The sequence below is a fragment of the Varroa jacobsoni genome, unplaced genomic scaffold (assembly GCF_002532875.2).
Source record: "Varroa jacobsoni isolate VJ856 unplaced genomic scaffold, vjacob_1.0 scaffold_1150, whole genome shotgun sequence".
NCBI classification, from domain to species: Eukaryota; Metazoa; Arthropoda; class Arachnida; order Mesostigmata; family Varroidae; genus Varroa; species Varroa jacobsoni.
In genome coordinates, this window is record NW_019214052.1 from 131,664 (window position 1) to 158,044 (window position 26,381).

At 40.4% G+C, this 26,381-nt stretch overlaps 2 protein-coding genes across 2 annotated transcripts in view; one reads left to right on the forward strand and one right to left on the reverse strand.

Moving 5' to 3' along the window:
• LOC111267122 (voltage-dependent calcium channel type A subunit alpha-1) overlaps positions 1 to 13,922 on the forward strand; it is a gene marked incomplete at its 5' end in the record, with an annotated part of 61,371 nt that extends 47,449 nt beyond the window's left edge. The window contains 5 exon segments of the mRNA XM_086971201.1: positions 1,834 to 1,912; positions 2,177 to 2,428; positions 3,628 to 3,885; positions 4,809 to 5,294; positions 5,646 to 13,922. Of these exon segments, the coding sequence (XP_086827327.1) occupies positions 1,834 to 1,912; positions 2,177 to 2,428; positions 3,628 to 3,885; positions 4,809 to 5,294; positions 5,646 to 5,764 (1,194 nt within the window). The 3' untranslated portion in view covers positions 5,765 to 13,922.
• Positions 13,923 to 14,319: 397 nt separating this feature from the next.
• LOC111267121 (uncharacterized) overlaps positions 14,320 to 26,381 on the reverse strand; it is a 30,579-nt gene continuing 18,517 nt past the window's right edge. The window contains exons 2-17 of the mRNA XM_022845136.2: positions 26,100 to 26,189; positions 25,746 to 25,880; positions 25,192 to 25,454; positions 22,994 to 23,114; positions 21,809 to 21,936; positions 20,180 to 20,329; positions 19,648 to 19,855; positions 19,234 to 19,389; positions 18,736 to 18,907; positions 18,122 to 18,432; positions 17,498 to 17,614; positions 16,910 to 17,034; positions 16,340 to 16,601; positions 16,000 to 16,175; positions 15,517 to 15,761; positions 14,320 to 14,987 (exon numbers count right to left, since the gene is read on the reverse strand). Of these exons, the coding sequence (XP_022700871.1) occupies positions 14,684 to 14,987; positions 15,517 to 15,761; positions 16,000 to 16,175; positions 16,340 to 16,601; positions 16,910 to 17,034; positions 17,498 to 17,614; positions 18,122 to 18,432; positions 18,736 to 18,907; positions 19,234 to 19,389; positions 19,648 to 19,855; positions 20,180 to 20,329; positions 21,809 to 21,936; positions 22,994 to 23,114; positions 25,192 to 25,454; positions 25,746 to 25,880; positions 26,100 to 26,189 (2,963 nt within the window). The 3' untranslated portion in view covers positions 14,320 to 14,683. The remainder of the gene's footprint in view (positions 14,988 to 15,516; positions 15,762 to 15,999; positions 16,176 to 16,339; positions 16,602 to 16,909; positions 17,035 to 17,497; positions 17,615 to 18,121; positions 18,433 to 18,735; positions 18,908 to 19,233; positions 19,390 to 19,647; positions 19,856 to 20,179; positions 20,330 to 21,808; positions 21,937 to 22,993; positions 23,115 to 25,191; positions 25,455 to 25,745; positions 25,881 to 26,099; positions 26,190 to 26,381) is intronic.

The window sequence follows — 26,381 nt, forward strand, 5'->3', positions numbered from 1 at the left end:
AGAGTCGTTGCTCCGCATTTCAAGCAGAATCACCCTTCTCTGTGGAGTAGAGCAGGTAGGGGCCGTAGCTCTAAGATTGTAGACAGACAGAAAATAGAAACTCGGGCTGAATTCGGGTCAGTCAAGATGACCTACAAAAAGGAATCAGAGCAGAAACTTGTTTGCGAGTTGGTTCTGCCCACATATAAGAAAACACGCTATTCGTAGACAGGATATGAAGTGGAGCATTCCGTTGCAGACGGGCCCGTCGTGGACTGACCTTATGGAGATGGCCAAAGTCGATATAAGCTGACAAATTGAGTGGAACTGCCTAGCCGAGGTGCCGACTGAGACAGAACTCACCACCTCAATCGAAGAGCAACTTAACGCAGTTCGGGGGCCGTACAAAACGTTCGCCCCACGTGCCACGCCGCGCCCCTCCGTCCAATCGGCAAGCATTGATTGCGCTACCAACAGCATCACCCCTTCTTGCTATCCGCGTCCGACAAAAGTGGTAACATTTTGACTGTCTCTCTCTATCTGCATCAACTGCTACAACGAAAGGCAAAAGAACTACGGCATCAATCAATTTTGCAACGCAAACTCGCACCCATCATAACAATTCATAATAGTTAAATCTATTACGACCTCCCTTATTTACATACTACTTCTATACTAGCATTTCCAGAGTGGAATAAATTTAATACCTGTTTACCCTCGAGTTGATAGAGTTTGTCGTTGATTGACTGATTGACGACAATTTAACATTTCGTTGATTGACTGCTTTACTCCTTGTCTATTGCCTGGACTGCTGCTTCATTAATGACTAATAGTACCCTGACAAATAACAATAATAATAGCAATAACAGTAACAACAACAAAAAAAGAGTCGCCAGCAAGTAAGTTTCTCACTTAGACCTCTTGTTGGCTATCAGCTCCTACCTGACGAGCGATGGGTGGCAAAGATTATTCAGTACTGCCTTGCTGTCGCTTCTAAACGCACCCCTCCCCCCTCTCCGTACTCAATTTGTACGTTGTTCAATCTTAACTTAGCCGTCGCCATCAACGTCCTTTGCCTTATATAACTTTCCTCTAATACTGAATGTCTGAGGTGATTTCTTCAGTGTGTTGCGTTCGTTCTTAGCTTTCTTAGTTGAATTATTTTTTCATGAACCGAAAATAGACGGGTTTATATTGAATAGCATTTTTTGACAACTCCATGATCCGTGTTCAGTATCTGTATCAGTGTAAAGACTAATTTTAATTCAAGGACATTTTAGCCCAAAAGATCCTGACCACGTTCTCTCGACTGGCCTCTCCACACAGTGGGTCTCACCCATATACGCACGAGCTCTAGCGCTGCAACTCTGTTCGCTAATATTGCCTGTGGCTTGTGGTCATGTCACGTCGGTCGACGAACGGAGTCTAACCTGTCTAATCCAGTAATATCATACAATCCCTGGTTTAGAGGTATTAAAGGATAGAACGACCTTCCAGAATAAGTAGCATGTGCATTGTCCTATAGGTTTGCGCAAAATAGGTAGAATATCATTATAGATACCGTGGGCTCTATACCTTCCTGGCTCACGCATTTGAGCTAATGGTTAAGGCCAATATCAGGTACGATCGATTATTTCCTTGACTTGCTCTGAGATACTTCATCAATTACAATTTGACTTTAAAACAACAAGTCGTTAAGAGATTCCGGCAACAGACTGCCATTCGACTGTAAGCACCGCTGTCCTGTTTCGGCCCTTCTATCGAGCTACTATATTTCCTGTCTGTGCATCGGGAGCGATGTTTTAAGATGACCTATAGTCGGACAGATATCTCAAACATAGTTTCTTTTCGAAGGTGGAACAAATGGAAGCCGAAGCCGCGCGGCAACGGCCGAGCCATATCGCTCAGAGCAGCCATCACGGACAGCAGTCAGGTAATTAATATCACGCGAAAATAAACGGTCGTCCTGAATACTGTGTTAGTAATTGTTTACGAACAAGTGATAGCAAGCAATGTAAGGTAATCTTATCTTGTCAAAGCGTGCTTAACTTGACCCACATAGGCTTGCCTTGCCGTCTCCGAACTGGCGCCTGTCATTGCAGTAGCCTCTTCACTTGCGTATAGTAAAAAATCACATTTCTTTTTGAAGATATGTGCAAAGGCACAGTGATGTCAGGTAATGACACCATATTTATAGGTTCAGAATCAGGTTGTTCACACGGGGGACCTTCAAGTCACCTACACCCGGAATTCGGTGTGAGAGGCAGGTCCCCGTCGCCGCGTCGCCGTGGCTCGTTGTCGCCTCCAGAACAGCGCCTAGATGGACGTCGGTCCCCTTACTTGCGAAGACGATCTCCTTCGCCCTCGCCGAGGAGGGGTTTAGCGGACGCAGTTAGCGATGTCGTCGACATGGTTAAATATGAGACCTCTCGAAAGGGACGAGCTAAAGGTATGTAGTTCTCATAGGACAGTAACTTACGCTACATCAGTTACGAAAGGCCGAACATGAAAGCAGCTACATAATGATCCTATTCAATAAAAACTTCAGCAGATATAAAAGCCTTGCTTCCACGATCTCTTGGTCTGAGCGCCCGAATCGTGGCTGGGGTTTGTGTCTCCACAATCGCCCGCTTGTCCGCGACCCGTAACCATTTGAGCATGTACTTCGGACTTTATGTTTTACAATTTTTTTTTGTGGCTGATTCCCGATATGGAGCACCTCAAAACTTTCGGCTTTGGAGTTACTTTAGAGACTACTGCGGAGGCCGTAAAATGCACTATAATAAAGGACTTTTGAGCCGGAAGTCTATCGGCCGTGTTGCGTTTCTTGGAGAATGAAGTAATAACGAATACCAAAGATCACTCATTATACGTTATGTGGACAGCGAAATTCAGTCTTTACAAGCAGTGCCAACTTGATTGAAAACTTTTGTACAAATGGTATCAACGATCTCGCTACGGACAAGCGGACCTTGAGGGTGATCCCGGGCTCTGGCGTAAGCTAAAAAAATCAGCGAGTTCCATTCGGGAGATCGCCGAAAGGTCAGACATGGCACACGGGTTGTGCCGGACAATTTAAAATAATCATTTGGAAGTGAAACTCAAGTAACTTGAGTTTGGATCAAATATAGACCTGTTAGCAACGCCTCAGAACCTTAATGCACTTCAAAAGACATTCCGACACGCCACTGCAGGCGTCGGAAATTTATTCCTGTCTTCTCTTTTTTTATCGGAAAATTGCGCACTGTTACTAAAAATAATAATTACGTTAATGACTATGTCTACTGCAACAGGGGTTTGGAAAAATTATTCGTGTGCTCCATAACGATAATGCATTGGGTTACAGGTAATTGTTCGCAGTGCATTTTCCACAGGAAGTTTTGTGTTGGCTTAACTTTGGTAGTCAAATTACCTGGCCACCTGTAACTTCGTTCAGAAAGTACTTGAAGAAATTTGAGAAAAAACGCGAGGCCTATTGCTGTTGTCGAGTTAAATATCCGTCTTGAAGACTGGATAAAGCGGTCGAATCCGTACATCGAATTAGTGGGAGAATATTTTAAAGACGATAACTTAGATTCTGGTAGTTAATAGAGAGCCATATTCTGAATCTTTAATTTGACCATAGACGATTTCGAACTGAACTTTCAGCGCGATTGCACGGAGATGAGTACTTCTCGTCGCCGCACCGCTTCGAGAGATCGCCTAGTCGATATCGTCATAGCCAACGGTATCAGGGCTATCAACTTACAAGTAGACATGCAAGCCCAGAATATAAAACCACCTCGCTCAGTCGGCGATCTAGATCTCCATCGCCCAGCAGTCAACGTTCCTCTCAGCACCCCGCATCGACGTCACATCCTCATAGGCAACAACACTGTAGAACTCCCACCCACAGCGAGTATTATGGTAAGCCTATAGCATTCGTCCGAAACATAATATGACAGGGTTTTATGTTCCCAAGATATTTTCGATGCACCACTTGTATCGCGCGCAAAAAGGTTTATTACAGTATGATTTGGTAATGTTATAAGTGCTAGGACCGAGTAGGTGTCTGTATTCACCATATACTTCACTCGCTTCAGGGTACGGATCATTATTTATATGACGTGACTTCATGCTGTTTCACTTGTATACAGTGGCCAGATTTTGAAACAAATGTTAGCCCTGGCTTTGATTTTTTGCTATCGATAGGGTCCTGTTTTTTTAGCAAAGTTCGTTATGGTTTTCTTTCCTTAGATTGGGATCCTTTGTGTTGTGCTTTATTTGTTTTCCTTCCTTAGCCGAATTTTTTATTGGCAATATATATTTCTTGTATTTTTATTCAATGTAACAGCATAGCTTACGATGCATGCACAACAAGTAAAAAAAATCTATGAAACAATACAAAGGTATCGCTAGAAAGGTAAGAACATTTTGAACGCTTCAGCTCCATGAAGAGCGTTGAATTTAAGATGAAGATCTGAGAAATTGTACTGACATATCTGGGTAGCAGGAGCGACGTACATTTTTTTAGTAAGTTAATAATAAAATAAATCGGTAAAGTCGAGTGAGTGATCGCTTCGCGTATTTCAATGCGAATATGAATTTACTAGCGTCAATTCTAGCATCTCTCAACTGGGATACTTCCATTGCGGCTGTGCCATGATGGGGATTAATGTTGGATATATTAGGAGTAGGAGATGCAATAGTGTTTCTACTGGTTACCCTTAGAAAACTGTTTCCTTATGAGACTATATTATAGGACCCGCAAACCTTTACGAACAACGCGGTTACCTAGGTTTAACATAATAACTTGCTTTGTCATCCACAACAATTTGGAATAATTACAGGCACCACCCAGCTCGAGCAACGTTCGCGCTCTCCTAGCCCCGCAACGTCTGCCCAGAGCCTTCCAGTGGCGGCAGTAGGTAGCAGGCGAGGCCGCCGTGGAGGCGGTCGTCGCCTGCCTCCTACGCCCAACAAACCGTCCACTCTGCTTCTGCTCCAATCAGGCAATATGCCCTTTGTTGCTAACTCGCCAACACTGACTCAGTACGAGTGCGGGACGATCAATTTTCCGCATGTCAGTGCATCACCAACCCACTCAACGCCGTCGCACGTTACCTCGTGGAGTCGTCATCCACATACGATAGCTCATCCGGCACATCTACAACAACAGCAGCAGCATTTGTCACCGCTTTTACAAGAGCAGGTGGCCGGACTCGCAGCTCACGCCGGCTACGGATCGCAGCAGCCGCCGTTCTACAGGGACCTTAGGCACCCTCCGAGACAACTGCAGTCGCCAATGCAGCAGCTACCGAATGGTTACAAGCCAGGCAAGTACCTACACTCGTCCGTACCTAAGGATTTCCTTAGGAAAAAAGATATATGTACGTATATATTTTAACTTTAAGGCAGAATAATCTGGCATTATTTTAGCATAGCACATAGCACATGCATTCTATCTGGCCACCCGCAACCTGCCTGAAAGCGTAGGATAACAGCGTGCATATCAATTGATTTTTTCGCGATTGGGCTATTTTTCTTTGCATTTCTGTCTACACTGATTTGCAAAAACGAAATATCTTATTTGAACAGTCGCTTATATGCATTTGCTAACATAAGAATCACTACGAGTGCGATCGTTTCTATAGTTCTGCTCTCTTCATTTGAGGGAACGATTACAGGTGACCCATTGGGAGCCATCGATGGTGGGCCTTGGGGTGGTCCACCAAAACCAAGAGATACCATAATTGCTGTGCGTACCCCTCACGACTATTCAGGTTCTGATGATGAGTGGTGCTGACGCGAGGAGAAGCTCGAAGAGCTTCAAGAAGCCCTTGGTGAAAAAGATTTAAGTGATGGTGATACAGAAAAAATGACTCCACTACATGGGCAGCCCCTCGTTGATCAAACTCAAAGTGAAGCGGTCCCTATTTTCGTACCTCAGCGAACATCAACGCGATCATCGTTGTCGCATTGGGATGATCTCGAAGGCCCGTCAACGGCCAACACTTAATTCATCTATAATTAACGATTGAGAGCGAATCCACGTAATCTATTGAACGCAAGCAATCCTTTGGCTACAGCCATCGTCGCCTACTAACCAGACACTCAGCCAGCTGGTTTTACGATCAGCATCGGTATCACTATCAATATATAATAAATGCAATTGAGATTAGTTCAGTTATGAACTTTGCCATTTACCGAAGGACACGAACAACCAAGGATACTTACCTGTTAAAATTTCATCATCAGTGGGGAATACTATCGGTTCAACTCGAGCTGAACGCCAGCTAGCTCGAAAAGCCGGCCCCTCGAAGGACAAAATCCCGCCCTCGCCTCTCCTAGCTAATGTATAAACATAAATTATAAACGCCTGATCTTTTAAGTAATCCGCACGCCTACCAATGTTTACCTTAACGTGAAAACCGTAGTATAAACCCCAATCATTGTACACTTTCGTAAGAGGATTACGAATCGATTCACGCATGTGTAAACACACACATATCCATATTCATTTATAGCGTCAACCTTACGCAAAGCTGTCTTAAAAACAACTATCCGAGTTCTGAGTACACCAGATGAATAATAAAAACACACTGAGAGGTGTCAAACCCTCTCAGAGGCAAATGCGTTTAGCATAGAAGCCTCATATATTTACTTCTACCCCCCCCCCTCCCTCCCTCCCCCTCCCCTTTCATTATTACTATCTATCATCTCAATGTAAACATACATTCGCAGCTACAGAAGAGCAAGAAATTCATTTTATGTAATGGCCCCATAAGTGCGTTAGCTAAAGAAAGTATACCATTACGTAAAGTATTAAACTCCCAAAGATCGCTACCATGATTTTTATTTAAAGTTAATCCAAGAAGCGACGATTTCGCTGTCTGTTAATAGTTTGCCTTAAAAAAATTCAAACAGCCCTGTCATTACATAGAAAAACACGGATTACAGAGACTCAATACCCCATTGTTATGCACAATATTTTCCTCGAATGCTCGGCCATGATCAAGTCGACCTGCAACGAACGTGTCCGATTGCGGCCTTAGTTCCGGTAATTGAACACAGAGTAAGATTTGATAGTCAGCGGCCTAGGTCATACACGAAGTCGACAGATAAAGATTTCGAAGTTTGGAAAACGAGTGTACAATTGTTTAATCTTGGGAATTTCTAGTATAAATGTCAATATGGACATTCGGATTTTTTTTCTTTTGGAATTGTTCTTTTCTTTAAATAGGCTATTACTATGGCCTCAAACACTTTGATGTGACCTAGTTTGCTGCTGTCCTAGCCACGCTCTGGCTAGCGTCGCCATCAGCGTCTAACAGCATCTGAACGCAGGAGCGCACTGTGGCCGCATTTTTCTATATGCGAGCGCTCTACCGGCAACTGAAACAAATTCACACCGGCTTGGTGTAGCGTAAAGGGGACTTCAATGGCGAAACAGACGTCACGACTCTATATCGGACCCGAATCATGGCTGGACATTCGTCTTTAACTTTTCTATCTATCTCGATAATTTGTAGGTTGAACTGCCGTATTCGGGCAAGCTTGCCACTCATGACAATATCAGAACGTATTAAGATATAATAAATTCGAAAAGGCAAATGAACTACAATTGAGCTACCAACAACAGCATCAAGAGCTACGACGAGACATACACACACATCTATATATATATATATGACAACATCGCTTTAACAACACGATATCAGAAAAATTAAATGAAAAACATATCAAAAAAGCAGAGGCGTCTCGTATTTTGAAAAAAAAAAAAAAAAAGCCAGACGTTGATAGACGCAATTCTACGAGCAACAATGGCAACTACGATAACAACTTTATGTATTCCAGATTCGACCAGATGTAATATGAACAGGTACATAATCGGAAACGGAACACTATTAAAACTAAACAACTAGAGGCTTAGGCACAATCTGTTTTTGGATAAGATACCATATCTAATAGCAGACAAAATACCTCCCAAAGAGCCGAAATCTATGATTCTAAGATAGCTTAACTAAACTAACAAATATGTATAGAACGTGTGGTACTGTAGTACCAGCATGTAATTAGCTACAACCAGATACATAATCCAATCTTATGGTACCTTAAATAATGATGTCTAGATAATGGCAAGATCCGTTCGTTAGAACTGATACACTGATAATAATAGTAACTTTTCGTTCATCTATCTATAAGGTAATTTATCATAATGAAAACAGTTTGCTAGAAAATACGGCTGTTCGCAAGCTCTCCAGTTACCGATCGTCGCTTCATCGGCATCGCAATGTTCTGTGCTAGATCTTTTTCCCTTGCTAGACCCTAAATGTGACAGCCGTCCGTCCGTCTGTCCGTTCGTAGTCTATGATACTGAATTTTAATACGTGTCTCCGAATGAGATATTGCTATATTCGTATTCGGCGCTACCAACTGTAAATTCAACCCTACGGATGCCTACGTGCAACTGCGTGCATACGATGAATCTGAGCTAAAAGCTTACAACTATAACATTACGATGTCGAAGAACCAACGATAAACGGAAATTTCTGGACACCATCAACGCCGACCACTTTTCGACTGCTTTCGTGTTTTTCTTATTCTATTTTATTGTTGATAACAGCGTAACCTCTATCAATCTCTCTCTTTGTCCTTCTGTTGACGTAATGAATCATGAATTGATCTTGTCTCTATCTCGAACTACTGTGATGCCAACAATATCTTCTACTGTGTGATCTTTTTGTATGTTATTCATGGTTCCGTTTACCCAGTTGGTGTTCAACCGTGAACGCACGCGTCCGTGTACTCCCGCGTACATGGTCGCTTGCAAATGCCTATTCGATACAAATTACGTAGGATTGTTGGCATAAAAATACCTTTTATCTTTCATTCGATAACTGTACATCGACGGCAAAAATATTACTTCCATTGATCGATACTTTCGATGTCCTTACCACAGTAACCAAGCTATCTATCATAGCGTTGCATGTACGACGTTCTGTAATTAACAATCAACCACTGTTACAAATACTTGTGTCACTAGACTAAATCACTAATCGAATCTATCGATGATATCTGCCCGAACTTTTTTCCGTTGCCTATAACGACATACAAGAGATTCTACCGTTAACGCTAAAAGCATCACCTTGATTCATCATGTCGCAAGCAATGTAGCAACAAGTAAACATAAAGCCATCATTCCTATTCGACGTAAAAGGAACGTCTGACTAGGCCAACACTGACAAGTAAAGAGCGACTCACAAACCCACAGAAACGTAAGCATTACACCCAAAAGTAACATCATCGGTACCGAACATTCAATCCATCTTTTAACCAATCGAACGTAACCAACATCTTTATATATATATATATAATGTATCTCGCTTTTAACGTAAAATCTCTTCACTACCTAAGACTGGCAAGAATAAATGCAATAACATATGATACGTAATGCATCATTACGACGAACGATAACCAAAAAAAAGTAACAACTAAATCAGATAGATACGAGCACGATTTATCCATCCAATGACGACGATAGAAACACAGAACATCGACTCATTGAACACAAGATCGACCATAAAAGCCAAACAGCCATAAAAACAAAAAAAGCAACGATAACAGGCAGCACTTGAACAGCGTAAGAGGCGCAATACTAAAATAACAGCTATCCTACATGTCGGTTGGTCGGTTCATGCATCGGCCTTACTGCATGACAATGAGTCTCTGTTTGAGAAACCGCTCAGCGTAAAGAACAAAAGCACGACAGTAATGAAACATAAACATGTACACAAATATGTCCACCAGGCAACGGCCGATTGAACAAATGAAGATAAACGAATATTCATATCATGAGAATGCAGGTCCCCCGGAGGTCAGGGTGAAGGCTGACTGGCCGGTGGGATCCAGATCACCTCGCGTCCAACACTAGATATCCACACAGCGGTATTCATTTAGCCCACTTAGCCAGCCCACGAATGGGGAAAAAATATAAAAAGCGAATCCCTGTCGGTTATGATGGTGAGAACAAACATCACCATTACAAGAACGATGGGTAGATTTATATTTTGTGACCACCAGTTTACATATATAGATATACGCATGCGTACGTGTGAGTATATCTGTGTATGCGTACGGCAACGGCCTGCCTACTACTATTTATAATTACAGGAGCAGTTAATATAATTATAGTGCTATTGCTGCTACTGTAGCCATTATGGGTCAACAGCTATAGCAACAACTACTAAATTCAGTATAAAGTATCACTGAAAAAAACAAACGTGAGCAAAAATCCAACGATACCACTAAGAAATCATTATAATTATATATGATAGTCTTGAATAATATACCAAAGCCTGATGATGACGCAATCAATGAAGTCCCTCGGATAACATTTAGCCGCTGCGACCCTTTTATTGAGAAATAGGCGCAACAACTATTGGCCAGCATTACCTAGAATAATCCCGATCATAGAACTAACACTAGCCAGTGGAAGAGTCGTGTATCAAGCTTGTCACTATCTGATTGCACGAGCCTTGTTTTGGAGACATTTAAGGACTATATTGGAAACAAGAGAGTCGATTGCAAAAGGTAAACGACATTATAAAACAACGTAAAGGACAATAATAAACATGATAATAAGAATAATTTATTTAGTAAGCGAGTACAAAATACACCTATAGTAATACTAATTGCCTGCTAAGAAACACCTTTTCTGGGACCGGTGCGGGCTAGTTTTTTACGATAAACTTTAGACGGGTGTATCGTATAGGGAGATGCGTCACGTCGAACCAAAACGTAGACACGCACGCACGCACGCACGACCACGCAGAGCCCGAAAGTTCGCTCATGTGCATACTACAAAAGTTAGGTTACTTGTCCTTGCTATCTACTTAGTTTGACTAAACGGAAGAGACGATAGGATACTGCCATGTGAGACTGAGCATTGTTCGTCAGCCGATTGGCACGTAGAACATGCTAGCACGAACCGGTGCACGATAGGAATAGGCGGAAGGAGCTCGTCAGGCGAGCCTCGTCAATCCCAAGTGTGGGACGCTGCAGTGACTTTTCTTTGCAAAGACAGAAATGGCATTGACTGCACTCGTATCCGTGTATGCTTGTCGGTGTGCGTGCGCTGAAAATGCTACGTACGAGAGGTATGCATGTAGCAGTGTTTAACAACCGATAAGCTCGATCATTATTTCTCTAGATTTCAGAAAAAGTCTATAAAAAAAAAATAAAATTGTGTGTAAAAGAAAAGCATGCATATTGCAGGGTTATCAATGGAAAGCGTTCTAAGAAACATATGCGATCACACACACGTACGGAAAAGGCTGCAGGGGAAGGCGTATAAAAGCAAGAAGAATTAGATCAGCTTAATACATATAGCACATAAAGGCGGAAACAAGTGTTGTTTATCAAAATGAATGTACATTTTACTGGAAAGGTTACCTAAGTAAAAAACAAACGACAAAGCAAATCAACAAACAGGAAAGAGGAGAGCAGCAAGCAGGCAGTCGAAAAATTGCATTAATGGGTCGTCCTCGTTAATGTGTACAGTATAAATTCTAAGCTGTTTTCGTATATTACTTGGATGGTTATTATCATGATATATAATCATTACTACGAATCGTCGTACCGTATTTAACAGATATATGCTGTGATATTCTGCTCCGTAAAAAACCAGTTGAAGTAACAGTAAATTATTTTATTGCGAATCATTGCATCGCACGGAACGCATAGCTAATTTTTAATAACATTTACGCCGACAGCGGTCAAATACGTGCGGGCATACAGTGGCGTCATGCGTCACAAGTTACACATAAGTGTCATAAAAAGTAAATAAATGCCACAAAAGTAGTTATGATAATTAAAAAAAAAAAAAAGAAGTTTCAAATGAGTACAGCTGGAAAGTATACATCTAATAAGTATGTAAAGGCATTGTGTCACAGTACGAAAGCATATATATTGAGAGTGAACAGGACACTGTAAAATTGTACGGTCAGCGCACTAACGCACGGTTCGATCAATTACCGTAAGGTATTTGTTATTTGCATCGAAAGGTGTGTATCCTATAGCACAAAATTCGTATAACTTATAATAGCATGCATATTGAGACGTCTTAGTACAGATATAGGTACTAATGGGTAACAAATTGCTGACGGAATTTATGATACATAATTTAGAAACTAGGTGAAAGACAAAAGAAACTTGGTAGAAATACATTGGAGGTGCGCGTGTGTATTTGTGACGTTCATTGCGCAATAGATGCTAAGTAAATATGAGGTATTGTAATAGGGCGGGACTATTTACTAACATCTGAATTTAAGGTCGAACAGAGGCTGACAGCGCAAGATAAGTAAATATATCCAATGTCTCGTTTCCCTAGCGCAGTCTGTCAAGGATCGAAACACCTTCCCTTCGGATAATTATTTTACTACTAAACACGTCTTGCTGTAGGCCTGTCTTGCAGGACTTAGGCTGGATGGCCTTCTCATAACAACCATTCGAGCTGCAGCGCACAACGTATCGCTTCGTTCGGAAACGTACAGCTCTAACAACAAAGCTGTCTAAACGAGACGAACATCTACTTAAGAGGGCAAAGTCCAAATGATGTTTCCGCCTTGAACGAAAGCCAGGTTGTAAAATACCGCCGTTAAGAGTGAGGCTAAACGCAGAGCGGCACTATAGAGGCCTAAGCCCCGGTTCAAAAAAACAAAGGGAACAAATTCAACTCTCTACGATTTATCATCACAAGATCGCCTTGCCTTCGTTAACCACTATACGATTCCAAGATATAACAACCTGATTTTTAAATACAATGAACGCTAACATTGTCAGATCACTGACATTCTCTCTGAAGCAAAATGATTTAACTGGCTCTTCTCGAACAGCGCCAATAAAATAGAATCGCAATTATCGCCAAAAACGGACGAGTACTGCGATCGAATCAATCATAGCTACCGCAGAAGAACTTAATACTGTATCCCTATATACATATAAGAGTGCAGACTGCTATTACTACTACAAGCTACACAAACAGATGCAGACATACGTATCGATGCAAAGATACCACAAAAGCGAAGCGTCAACAGGATACGATATTCTGTTATCCGAAGAGCCGAGCTATATCCGGGATCGGACTTTTCGTCCTTAAACCCTGTCCTCAAGTTTCTGTTGCGAGTGGCCAAATGTGCCAAAGTCGATCCCCATAAAAGCTCCTGACCCCGCAGTAAAATTGCCCTGATCAGCCGTAGGAGAAGTCTTCGACATCCATAAGCCAGCTAAAATTCTGGTGAAGATTAGTAAGTATGTAACGGATGCAACAAACGAACTCGAATGAAAAAGCAATTTGATGATCACTACAGGAATCATGGTAGAGAAAAATCGATTTGTGGTTAATCGCTTAACAATAGCTAGTTTATTTGTTCATTATACACATCTGTATATGTTTTTATGAGATATGGTTATTACTATTCTACAATAATTGAGACTGATTGCTACAATGCATTGGATGCCTCGTGAATGATACGAACTCATGCCTGTTGTTAATAAGATTAGATCAATGATTCTACTATTAGTAAGACCACTAATGTCACCATGAACTTGCGAAAGTCTGCGAGGAAATGGACCGTGCCCCCCCCCCCCCCCGCACCACCACCACCACCTCGACCCACGAAACAATATACAACACAAACACATAGACGGCAATGGTTTTTTGTAAAAACACTCGACGACATGTTGAAGAGACATTATATAGATTATTGTGAGGAAACAGTGATGAAGATAAATGCAAGTAACTATATTAAGATGAATTGGAATTAAATAATAATAATAATAATTATTAATATTCGCATCATTAAATAAAGTGAACGAATAACCTGAAAAGAAACACCCGAGAAAAGACGATTTTATACTACGGAACAATTAATCAAGCAAATAAATTACGATAGTAGTTCAAAGGGGGCGTTTTCATTTAAACAATACATTTTAAGTGCCTTCTGGCAGCCGAAGAAACTAACTTAGCCATGGAGCAATAATACTCCGTGTTCTTTTTCAAACGGCTCTACTTTTCAACCACGCCATAATTTCCAGGTATGAACCACTAACTTCATCTCGACTAGCTACAGTCATAACGACCTTTGCGTCTGTAGATAGCAAGTGATCGTTTCTGCACCATAATTATGGAAGACTATTTAAACTGATCCCGACTTCACTTGAAGCGCATTTGTCTCACTCTAATAGTAAAATGTACGAGAACAAAACGTATGAAACTCGGTCATAGAAAGTACGCTACATTACCATCTGGGAAAACTATGCATTACCCTAAAATTTCTACACTCATACTTACAACTCATCTTCTTTGCTCTATGTACAGTTTATTTCATCACAGTATGAAAAATCTAGACCTTTCGATATAGTGCACAGCGTAGGCGTACGTTCACACACTCGACATTATAAGTATTCTTTTTATGTACAAAAGTATCGTTAGTTGCCTATATATATATATATAAATGTAATTCGTTTATCTTAATCGACTAGAAATTGTGGCTAGTGCGACCAGTCTCTGCTATCTATAACAGCTACAGCCCTTAGCTCTTTCGCAAATATCTTTAGAGGTGCGGCGGCAGATGTAACTCAGATTATAATCCAAGTTTACGTACACAGAGACCCGGTTTTTTTTTCGCACGTTCACAATAGTCAGAAAATGATACCATATTGACTACAGCAGAGTCTCCTGTTGTCCGCTTTGAGAGATAACTTCATTCGCCACAGGAACCGTTCTATAAGTCGACACAACAGAATTCTCTTTTCGGAGCCTAAAAACAGCGAAAAAAAGAAGGACAACGAGAGCTCCACAGAAAAAAACCCCGACGATATTAGCGCACGCTGTTGCTAAAAGAGCCTGCTGAGCTTTCGTTACCGACGAAGCACTAGAGTTTGTTTTAGCCAAAAGCAATTCAAGTGATTTTTGCAGGACAATCTCTTTTGGCCAATGCTCAAAAGCAGAATTTCGTCGAAAGCGCCTAAGGAACATAAACAAGATAAAAAAACTATCAATAATTTGCTTTTCGAAATTCGATAATTTTAGATCTTTTCGTTTTAAGCCTATCTACGTTTTTAAAGTTGTTTTTCTTCTATCTCACACATATATCTTAACCACTAGAAAATTTGCGCAAATAAAAGAAGTTAATTTTTGCATCATCCAAGCTACGGGTTTGAGGAGTGGTCGTTAACAAAACTCTATAGAAAATTTCTAGATAAGCCTTTCTTCAATCGAAATAATTTAAATATTTTTTTATCTGCTCAGAGCCGAGCTCAGACTACGATTATCAGATCACATTAAATTGCTTTTGATGGTAATATGAGTTTGATAATCAGTACTCTCATCAAGGTCACATCTAATTTTCTGGAGACTTTCTATGTGCTGCTTGACCGATTAGTCCATTAGCGTTATTTATGAATTTGTTCAGCGAACAATTCACGATAGCAAGAAAAAAGACAAAAAAAAACAAAATGTATCCACCGTTAACGTTCCATACTTTGTTCACATACCCCGGTGTTCCGGCCGATTGTTCGAGGACGGAGAAAATACAGTGCACATGCCATGGATGTTTGTCATCCACTGGTTCCCAAGCGAACAGACTATCAATATCGAATGTAAAACCGTCCGCGCCCAGAGAATCCAGACGCTGAAGAAGTTCTGCTGAGAACGTACGCCGATGTTGGGAAGCAAGTCTGCCATGGAAAGACATTTCAGGCGCAGACATGACACTGGAGTCATTTGACGATTCCCAGTCCTATTGAGACGAAGAAAAATTTCTGAGCCATTGAATCAGTAAATAGCAGTAAATAAGTATCGCATCCTTGAGCAGAGCTTTCCTTCAATGTGTGTGTAAATGATTAGCGATGATATGTCAGCTTTTCAATTTTCATACAATAACAAACTAGATTTTTGTATGTAATTACATTGAATTGAATTGAAGACTGCCATTGTCATAAATGCACTTTGGTCTTGTTCGCATTATTTATACATACGATAATCTTATATGGGCAATGCAGGGGCTGTTGATTGGGCTTCACTGATAAATGAGGTGTCGTGGTCCGCGTAATATTGTGGCAGAGAAAACACTGGCGAATGCGCGCCACTAACGGAGACCTTTCCGGTGAACTTCCGACGAGAAAAGTACGAACTACGCCGAGTACTGTTTCGCCTGGGAACATTACATTTATATACTCCTAATTCATTTTGGTAAGCTGTAAGTACGAAGTAGCTTTCATACGAAATCAGTCGGACATAAAAGATAGCCTACTTATCACCATTTTTTTATAATCCACCAGTATAGTCAGAAAGACGTTCATCGTTGATTCTTATCACCTTGATGGAAGACACTGCTGAGGTTGCTATATTGATTCGTCTGGTTCGTCGCGGTTTCCATGCTTAACCATCGATCGGCAGAGGTCAGTTCCATAACAGAGTCCATTGAATAGCTTTGCTGCTCCATATCCTGGGGTGTCTCGACTTCTACTGGTAGGGTAAACTGAAGAGGCGGGGACTGAGGTTGCACACGGCATGTTCCAGGTGTTGCGCCCACGCATGGGAAAAAGGCGAGACTGTAATTGCCGGTGTATTGTGGAAGCTACATGGTCAAGGAAAAGGGAGGAAGGTTAACCAAGTTAATTAAAGAAAAAAACTTAATCAAATATACACTGCTCTTTTTCAAGTTCTTATGGTATGAACAAAGAAAGCCAGCTTCAGTCTGTCACGACGGATTTCATTCAAATAACGTGAAAAATATCGTCTGACGCTCGAATGGCCACCATAATAGCGATTCGCGAAAATCAAAGCAAGAGACGAAATGTTTTTGCTATCTGCGAAATTCTAATGAAAAAAAAAACGTAGAACCACAAATGATAAAAAGCACTATAACGGGGAAAAGCGAACTACCGAAGCCAGCGATCCTAAGGTCCACAGAGCTTCCGTTTCTGAGAGCTGCTTCTCGAGCCGAAGCAAGAATGCCGCTTGTACTCCTCGTCGTGGGGATAAAGTTAACCGGGATTCGTTCCATCGCACTGCAAGTACAACAGATAGATGTTATTGTACTAACCCACCGTATATCAAACTCCACTGGTAAAGTCCGTACTGGTATCTGCTTGTTTATATCCTGTCCAATAAATAAATTTCTTTGACTTTTGATTTGATATCGGCCCTATTATTTCTCCTCGAAGTAAAGAGCCCCTCGTGCGCTGCGTGGGAAATCGTAAAACAATAGATTAAAAAAACGCACTTTGCTCACTCTAACAAAATCTCAAGCTGTGTAATTAGTCAAGAAACTTAATGTCCGAATAAAGTGTGTTGGCATAATAGTTACGGTAGCAGGCGATCAGGTGATAGATAAGAAAACCTATGTTGAATGTTGATTTGGAATTGGCAGAATCTTAAGTGATAGTTCATAAGTGGACAAAATCATTGGAATCGTTTCGAGCAATTCTCTTACAAAGATACCAGTGGCGCAAATGTAAAGCTGGGATTTACCTTTTTCCTTGTCGACTACGAGCCTTCCATGGAACTTGATTGTGGTTCGAAAAGTCACCACAAGATTCCTGTTCGAGTCAACACTGACGCTATCGACATCTGCGCTGCCAGAAATTTCTAACATTCAAAGATGAGACATTTATTGATAGGCATGCAAACATAAAGGCTGGAATTGTTTGCTAGAATCGAGTACATCGTTCGACAGTTTTCTTTCTAGATAACACTCGAACCTCAGGCAAGCTTCATTAGTCAACGACTTGCAACTTCTCAGACTTTTTAAATCACCTGGTCCATTTCGTTCGTGTTCGCTGTGGGAATGTCAAGTGAAAACATTTGAAGGATAATTCTACAAGTTTTATTATGCTATTTTTCGGACTTTCAGTGATCATCTACCAGTAATAATAACTGGAACAGAATCACACTTGATATTTTTTTTTATCTTTCTTAATTTTGTTCTGAAGAAAAATCCACAGTGGCTTGATACACACTCAATTCTCGGATCAAAACTTAATGAAATCATTAAATATTGTTCCATTACAAAGGTATATATTGAGCTATTTGACCAACGCTTCTAAACCTGAAAGTCGATATAAATAACATATGTGCGTAGCACATGCAACTTACCTGATGTATGCATATCGCGTCGCTTGTACAATCCACTTTCACCAACCGCCCAGTTATTGTAAACGAAGGCAATATGCAGCACGTTCGATACGGACACGTGCTGCCATCTACCGCTACGACCATGAACCAAATACATGACGTGCATGGGCAACGATATGGTCACTGTAGATGCGGCTGTATGTCCATCTTCATCGTCATTTTCGCCGTCGCTGTGATCAAGCCGACCGCCGCAAGCTAACAGCTCACCAAGCGAAAAATATCGCTTATAATTCCACGTACATGAACGCAGGTCGAGAGCAGATAGAAAATCGCTGAAAATTTTAACAGGATATGTTTAACAGAATTAAGCGTACGTTAAGAAGCCAATTTCAGCAATCTCACTGCTACGGGGTTATGGGCGCCTTTTACGTATATATAGGAGTAACGACACCTTACTATAGATGGTTTATTTCACTTTTGATAACAATAGCGAAGGAAGTATTTGAAGCTTCATGTTATTTGACCGCATCGCAACGATATTACATATACAAAGGCCATTGTCATTGTTGTATACTAAGTATTTTATATGTCCAATTTCCGAAAAGATAGCATTTTCTGCGTTCAGTATGAGATACCTTGTGTTGCCAGGAGCTATATTCGAACAAACGTGCTTAGTGGCAAACAGTGGCCTCTGATAGTCCCCTGGGGTAATGGAGTGCGTGGACCAGAGCGGTAACGCTCCGTCGTGATGAGGCAACGTTAACGCTAGTGAAAACGTGATTCGTGGCTGTGCTCCAGCTGAGCTCTCTGGAAAACGAGATCATACAAAGAGGAATCGCGTCTAGCTGATATGTTCAGATAGCCTCATAGCTACTATAGCAGCTGTTTTCATTTTCTAAGTGCCAATGCCATCATTCTTGTGTTGCTGTCCCCAAAAATTTTCCAACAGCTTATTCTTTCGGTGGTAAAAAACGGGGAGGATGCACTGTATGCATAGAGCGAACCTACGTAGGATACTATAACCGTAACATCATGGTACAAATGACAATCGGGCTTTATTTTTCCTTGTTAACGTCATGGAAAATATTTTAACTATTTTTTCTTTATAAGTGACGAGTGTGCCCTTCATTTACCGTCTAGGCTTAACTTGGTCGAAAAGGGCTTAGATCCTGCGCGACCTCCACACAAGGATCCGTCGTCCACTAGATATTGTTCTGAGTCCATCCAAAAACCGTCGGGCTCTTTTTTATCAATAGAAGCGAGTTTTACAGAGCAAGACACTTTTGAACCTGCGAACAAAATTAATTGTGGCTTAGTGATGTGAACCGATACAATTCCTTTTACATATTGGAACAACGGATTGAACTTTAGCAGTAATTGGAAGCTTATTTTATGCAGATTCTTGCAGTCATGGCGGATCGTTTAACGAGATGCGCGGTGATTGTTGTGAAATTATTAGGCACCCTTGATATTATGTGGTAAAGGCATTTGTCTTCTGCGGTCGTCAGGGGCATGGCAGAAAAGAAAAAAGCCTTGAATAGCTTTACCTGGGAGTAAATATAAAAAGCCAGGCAGGATTATTTTGTCGGTGCGAGCAACGAAGCTCCGAGACCTAATAGGAACGAGGGCATCTGAGGAAATCAGATTACGGCTATTTTTTATTAATTCCGTGGACACTTTCCATTGATAGCGGGTTATAGTTGAATTAGACACTTTCTCCAAACATGGATATTGTGGATGATTCGTGTCGCACGCCTGCAACGTAAACGAGGTTAGAATCGTCTATTTTTTTTGCCTTACATCATTTGTCTGGACTGAAAGCAAAGCAAGTTAGAATTTAAAGAACATTTCAAACTATAAAAGGTGTGCCGAATATTTTTCGTTCAGATATGTCATTTTTTCATCTATGAATACTCAACCACAAACAACAATTTTAGGCAAGGTACAGCGATAGCGAAACAATTCAATATGGCCAATGGGAATATTGATACTGGCTATTTGCATATGATCGTTGCATGTTAGATAAAATTGATAAGTCGATAGTATAAGTATGTCGTATTAAGAGCGAAATTCCTTTACCGAAGCACAATAAAGGGTGGTCCCTTTGTGAAGGAATCGAGTATGAGACATCAGTTTTCCTGTGTCTGGGCTGATTGCGAGTATAAGTGGCCGATGGCGAAAAGTCAACCGCAGAGGACTATCTTCAATGCGCACCCGAGCCTTCGAAATCTACGAACGATAACGAGTAGGAAGGTGCCATTGATTAGCATGATCAATGCAATCTGTTTAACGACTTGTCTCTTTTAGAACAATGTACGTCTCGTGCATAGCCGTACAACGTTGTATGAATTGAGTCACATGCGATAAGGACATTGCTAAGGGCTAAAATTATCGCTACTAAATATTCCTATATTTTCAACCGGCACCTGATTAGAACGATCCTACATGTGAAGCCAAACCGACTTATCAATACGATGTACTATGATGCAGATTCAATGAAACAAACAATTATCTCATGCAATTTTGTGTGACTTATCTAATGATGACGCAGAATCGTTATCCAACAGACTAAAACTGTTAGTCAACGGAAGAAGCCATTATGTATTCTTGGATTATGCGGGCACGGAAGATAATAAGAAATAACCGCACGCACCAAACACTATTCTAATACTATTGCTAAAAAGAGTCCGGAGAAATTGTAAATTAATAATAATAAAGTCTTCTTGTGATCTTTAATGTTAATTATGGAGCTGTGATGTTGTACCGGCACCTCGACCGAACTTCGCCGTATATACTCCATCGAAATCGCTTTATATATGTCAGTTCCACTTTTTTAGCAACTGAACGCGTCACATGACACTAGGATCGAACCCATCTGGGTCGATTCACTGGAACTGAAGTCGAGAAGTGGCGCTGATGGTCGCTGATCACCCGAGCTATTTTATCATGGCTAATTCACAGCTGCAAAAGCCCCTTGAATAGCAGGGTGTACCTTTCAGACTCCGGTGGGTTAGTACAGCAGCTTTTGACAACGGTTGTGCATTAATCGTCGTTGAGGAAAAAATTAACAACAATGTCGTCTTCTTTGAAGATACATCAGTGTCTTTGTAGCTATTTGCTCCTTACAGAAACAGAATTGTTGCAATCGTGATAGTCACTTTTAAGGCCCACCGTTCCACAGCGCCTAACCTAATCTAGGTTGGAATGTTTGAACGTCGATGTCTGTAGAATAAGCGGAAAAACTAACAAATTGTAGAAATAGATTAATTATTTTCCGTCCTCCTTCGCAAAACAGCGAGACAGATATTGTGAAATTTTACGCGATTTGAAGGACGCGGATTGATCAGATAGATGCGTTAGGCATCTGCCGTTTCTGCCAGGCTTCTCTTCTCGCTTCATGCCCTTCAGTTATTTATGGTCTATTTATCTACTCATAATTCACTGAAATAAAATTGAATAATACGATAAAATAAAATGAATAAATAATGAAAAAAGGAGCAATTAATTCAATTGTGAGCTATCATTAGTGCTCTTTAATTACCTGTAGGTGAACTATCCGCTAAGCAATCATTAGGAAAAACCCTCTCGATAATAGAAATAGGTACATTAGCTTTTAAAAAAAGTTAAAGTAAATTACAAAATCGACCCATGATGTGTAAGTGCTCGTATGTATCTTGTTTAGATATGCTGATATATTAAAGGACCCACCTTGAATGGCACATGTTCATCGAGTGGTTCGATCAAAATATAAAAAAACTCCACCGTCTCAAGATAAGCGTCTCCAAGAATTTCTACCGGTACAGAAATGGCGTCATCTTCTGCTTGAAGAGTGAGAACTGCAATGCAATGAAATCACAAGTCGTGTTCGTTTCATGCGACGACACTGGAGGACGCTTCGATTTCAAATTTTCCTTGTAATTTATTTTTACGTGTCGCAACTCTATTGTTAGAACAGTCTGCCCATTTTTTTCTATCGAGAACAATTAAGCACATTTTAACAATCAGCCGTCATATGAGCCATAAAGCTTTTGTTTATACGTCGTCGACCGAAAAGCACAAAACGAATTCTCCTCTATACGGCTAATGTTTCTATGCGGTGAAAAATTATCAAATCTATATAACAGCAACAACAAAAAAAGAGACAGAATAGACGACTGAATCATATCAGCGTTTTAGACGTCGGATAAACAGGATGATTTTCCACGGCTTACAGGATGGAAAACATATTGACTGACATCCTCTTTGAGCGAATAAGAACGAAGAAATAAGTGCACGGATTAACAAATACTAATTAGAAATGTTTCCCTAATATATGCCTTAAAGAATTTGCTTGTCAAAATAAAAATCAGCCTAACGTAACAAGCAACATAAAGTGCTTTCTATTCTAGATAAGAACTAAAGGCAGTACTATAGAAGGAACAAGATTTTTTTATAAGGCCTAATTTATAGAGGGGAGTTTAAAAAAACGTTTATGAAAGTCTGAGTGGAGAGGAGAAGCGTACGAAATAGCTCTGTGATCAACTCTAGTAAAAATATCCATCATACGACAATATCTACATTAGGTCTGCTCATATCTATAAACTAGAATGTCCTGAAATATGAAAAAAATCAATGTAATATCCATGCAATTCTTCTAAGTAAATACGTACCGCAGTTAGTTACACTGTTATATAGTATGTAAAGCGTACAGTACCATTTATGTACCTTAGCTTAGAATTAAAATATAGCGTAAGGGTAACTTGCGAGAAATTAACAAAGTAGATTCATTAACTCAACCTATTGGAGGATTTACCATGTGACCTGCAAATGTGATGAGCTATAGATGTGTTAGAGAGTACTAAACTTTGGACAGACAACGCAATGCTTATCATGCATCCACTGGTAGCAACACACCTTGGTCCACAGGGACGAAGTCTTCATTTGAACGTGCTGTTCCCACTATCGTGTAGAACCGAAACTTTATATCGACTCGTTCAGAGGATGGCGTTCTGACCACTCGGACAAAGAACCTCTCCTTGAAAAGTGCACCAGAACAAGTACTAATTTTATATTCTTTCTGTAAACAACTATAGCACAAAATCGAAGCATTTCGTTAAGTTCATTCGACCTTAAACTGGGTTCTAGCTCATCGTGTACTTTCTAACTTTCCGCGGCGGGGGGTGTTGCCGTTAATGTCTTGAGTTTCCCATCTAGATGCCAACGGAAGAGAGATAAGAAAAACCCTCTAGTTTAGCTGACATAGATGATTTAAAAGCAAACATTTATAGGCAATATGACAGTGTATAAGCAGTGCCGTAAAATGCGCAACAAAATTATAAACGATAATCATTTGCGGATAACGCGGTATTATAGCATCCAAACTGAAAGTTTGATACTGCGCTTCGTAATTTCTCATTGCAATTCACGTCAGCGTGGCTATAAAGGGTCAGCCGTACGTAATGATAGTCTCCTAGGAACAGGTTGTCCACGCTGAAGTAAATCTCCGCTAAAGACACGCGCCCGATGTGCAAACATCGTGTTTGTTTCAAAAACAACGACACGTTTTGATAAAATTACTTTGTAGATTCAAATACGGAGTAGTAGTTGACACATAGCGTTCATTACCTGATTTTTTTTTTTACACACACATATTTAGAACAACACAAGAATGCTGTACAGGTGTTAGTGAAAATCAAGAAAGGTCCGATGATACATATTGATTGAACTTTTGTTGATATTCAATCATGCAAAGTGGTAGAATCAGTCTACCAGGAACGGAAAATTCGATCGACCAAAAATACACAGGAAGCGTCGACGGGTCAGATGGTTCGTTCTCTTATCTGCGCCTTCTTGCAACTTAAGCAGTAGTAACATCCGATGTTTTCTGCCGATGTTGTTGCCGGCAGAAAAGCAAGCAAGCAAAAATGAGTTAACAGATTCCAGTGGAAAGACACAGTTCATATAACGATTGATGTAAGTGGAATAGGGAACTCAAAGAGCATCAGACAGCACTCAGAGATAGCAGGTCATCAATCAACTAATACCTATTTAGATTAATCGGAACTCTCGACACGAAAACCTATTTTAAATCAGTGTCAAGCTCCAACCTTGTAGACTTTAATATCTATCTTGGCGCTTTTGTGAACGTATTAAATACAAATTAGCTAGCATTTACCCTGAAGCATTTGTATACATATACTGTTAAGTGATTTCCAACTAACGACCCTCGAAAAAAATGAGTTGGCAATGCGTCTCGAAGGCTGGTATCGTTTAATTGTCTGAGTTGAATTAGCCCATTTTAATAATAAGAGCATTTTGCAGACGATTCCCTCCATAGGTACCCCCACGTATAAACAGAAGTGCACTCGGTTTCTTTTTTTCTTTCCGTCTCAATTCGTCCAACACTATTTCGCTTACCTCCCTCATCAGGAATATTAGTATATTACATATATTAGTATGTACAGTTTTCTTTCCTTTAATGATCTAATAAAATGTATAGAGCTGCATCAATTTCCTGAAGCAGCATATGCGCATTCGATATCTAATCGGCCAAAATAAGGACATGTGCTTTTATGATAAACAGTTGATTTTTATCTCATGCAGAAAAGGGCTGATTGGAGCGTATCTGTCTTGTCGAAGAAATGTCATAATGATCTATTTATTTAAATTTCGGTTTACTCAAATAAATGAGTCGATGGTAATGCTGACACACTTTTTGGCGACGACCTATTAGAAAAGGATAAGCTCCTCTATATGCGGTAAACCATAACGAAAGTTTATACGTTTCTAATAGACAAGTATTTCACTCGACCGTATAAAGATACTCTGGAGCATTTGACGACGCACAGCTTGTGAAGCTATTTTAAGGGTGTCTTTTACTTTAACTACCTATTATATAAATCGTAAATAAAGTATGAACTTTTCATCCTGGATAACGTCGCTAGCTATGCGTAGTGAATTAGCCTACCTGATCTACATCGACTCGACAAAAAAAGATGTTGAGTTACAATTATTCCTGATTACTACCATGTAATAAATACAGCGTTACGTACAAGGTCTTAAAGCCAACACATTGCACTACTTTTCGATGGTTGACCTTTCATTGGACTCACCTTCACAAAAGGCTTTTCAGGCTCTTGAATACTTAGTTCGTCATTTTCGAAATGAATAACCTTTTCAGTGGACAGAACAATGACACTGAATACTTTTACCGTAGAACAATTATCATGAAGTAAACAGCCTCGAACAGCGCTCAGATGGATCAAAAAACGTCGTCCAGACAGACTTTCCGGAACGTGTAGGGAAACCGTTTTCGTTAGCATGGTAGGTGCTATTGAGAATGCGAATTCACCCACCGAAGTCTCCAACATTCCCTCTGTAATTCGATAGAGAGAAGGAATTGTCTGTGTATCATTTAGCAGATCCTTATAATTGACTTAAATTTGGCAAAATGTATATATAAAATTGATGCCTCAGCAATAGACATGTCCCTCAAGGCATCAAACTTATAGAGAGAGCATCTTCCAGTATTACCACCTGCAGACCCCATGATTGGCGATTCACATCTAGAAGATACAGCCTAGAACGAATCGTTAGAGAGAAAATCTATTGATAAACGAAAAAAAACAGACTCGCGGAGCCCAACTCTTCGGTGTCTCCCACTTACCGATATGGGTACTCGCTCCACCGGACCTGTGAAATTGAAGTTCAAGGGTTTCTCCAGCAGAAACGTCAGACGGTACGAAGACCGTAAGCCAGCACCAATGAATGCTCATTGTAACGTTTTCGATTTGGCGGCCAGCTGTAAGTATTAACAACGATTAGAGTTAACGATCGCACCTAACTTAATTTGTTGTATCTATAGTTTAACTTACTCTAAAAACACTGTAAGTGGCATGATGCTATGCGAAAATAAATACACAATTTTTTGCCAGTTACGTTTTCAATAAACTAGAGATAATTATGTTCTGAGCTATATATACACATATATATGCGCCACGTATTACGATTTTAAAGCTACCTCGTTGTAGAAGGACGTGAAAAGTGTCATTGGTAACGTCCTTCGCGAGCATCGGCTTAATCCTGTACTCAAAGGCCGCTTGTCGTTGTCCTGAAAGCAAACTTGTGTTTATTATGAAGGAAGTAGGGCTTTCTTACAATTGCTAAACATTGAATTGAAATGTCTTTATAGCGCACTAGGAATGTGCATTAGCAATACAAGCTAATTATCCGACCCATGGGATGTAATCCGAACAAAAATACACGTTTGAGCTTTTGTACTTGTTGGATGTGCACTTGAAAT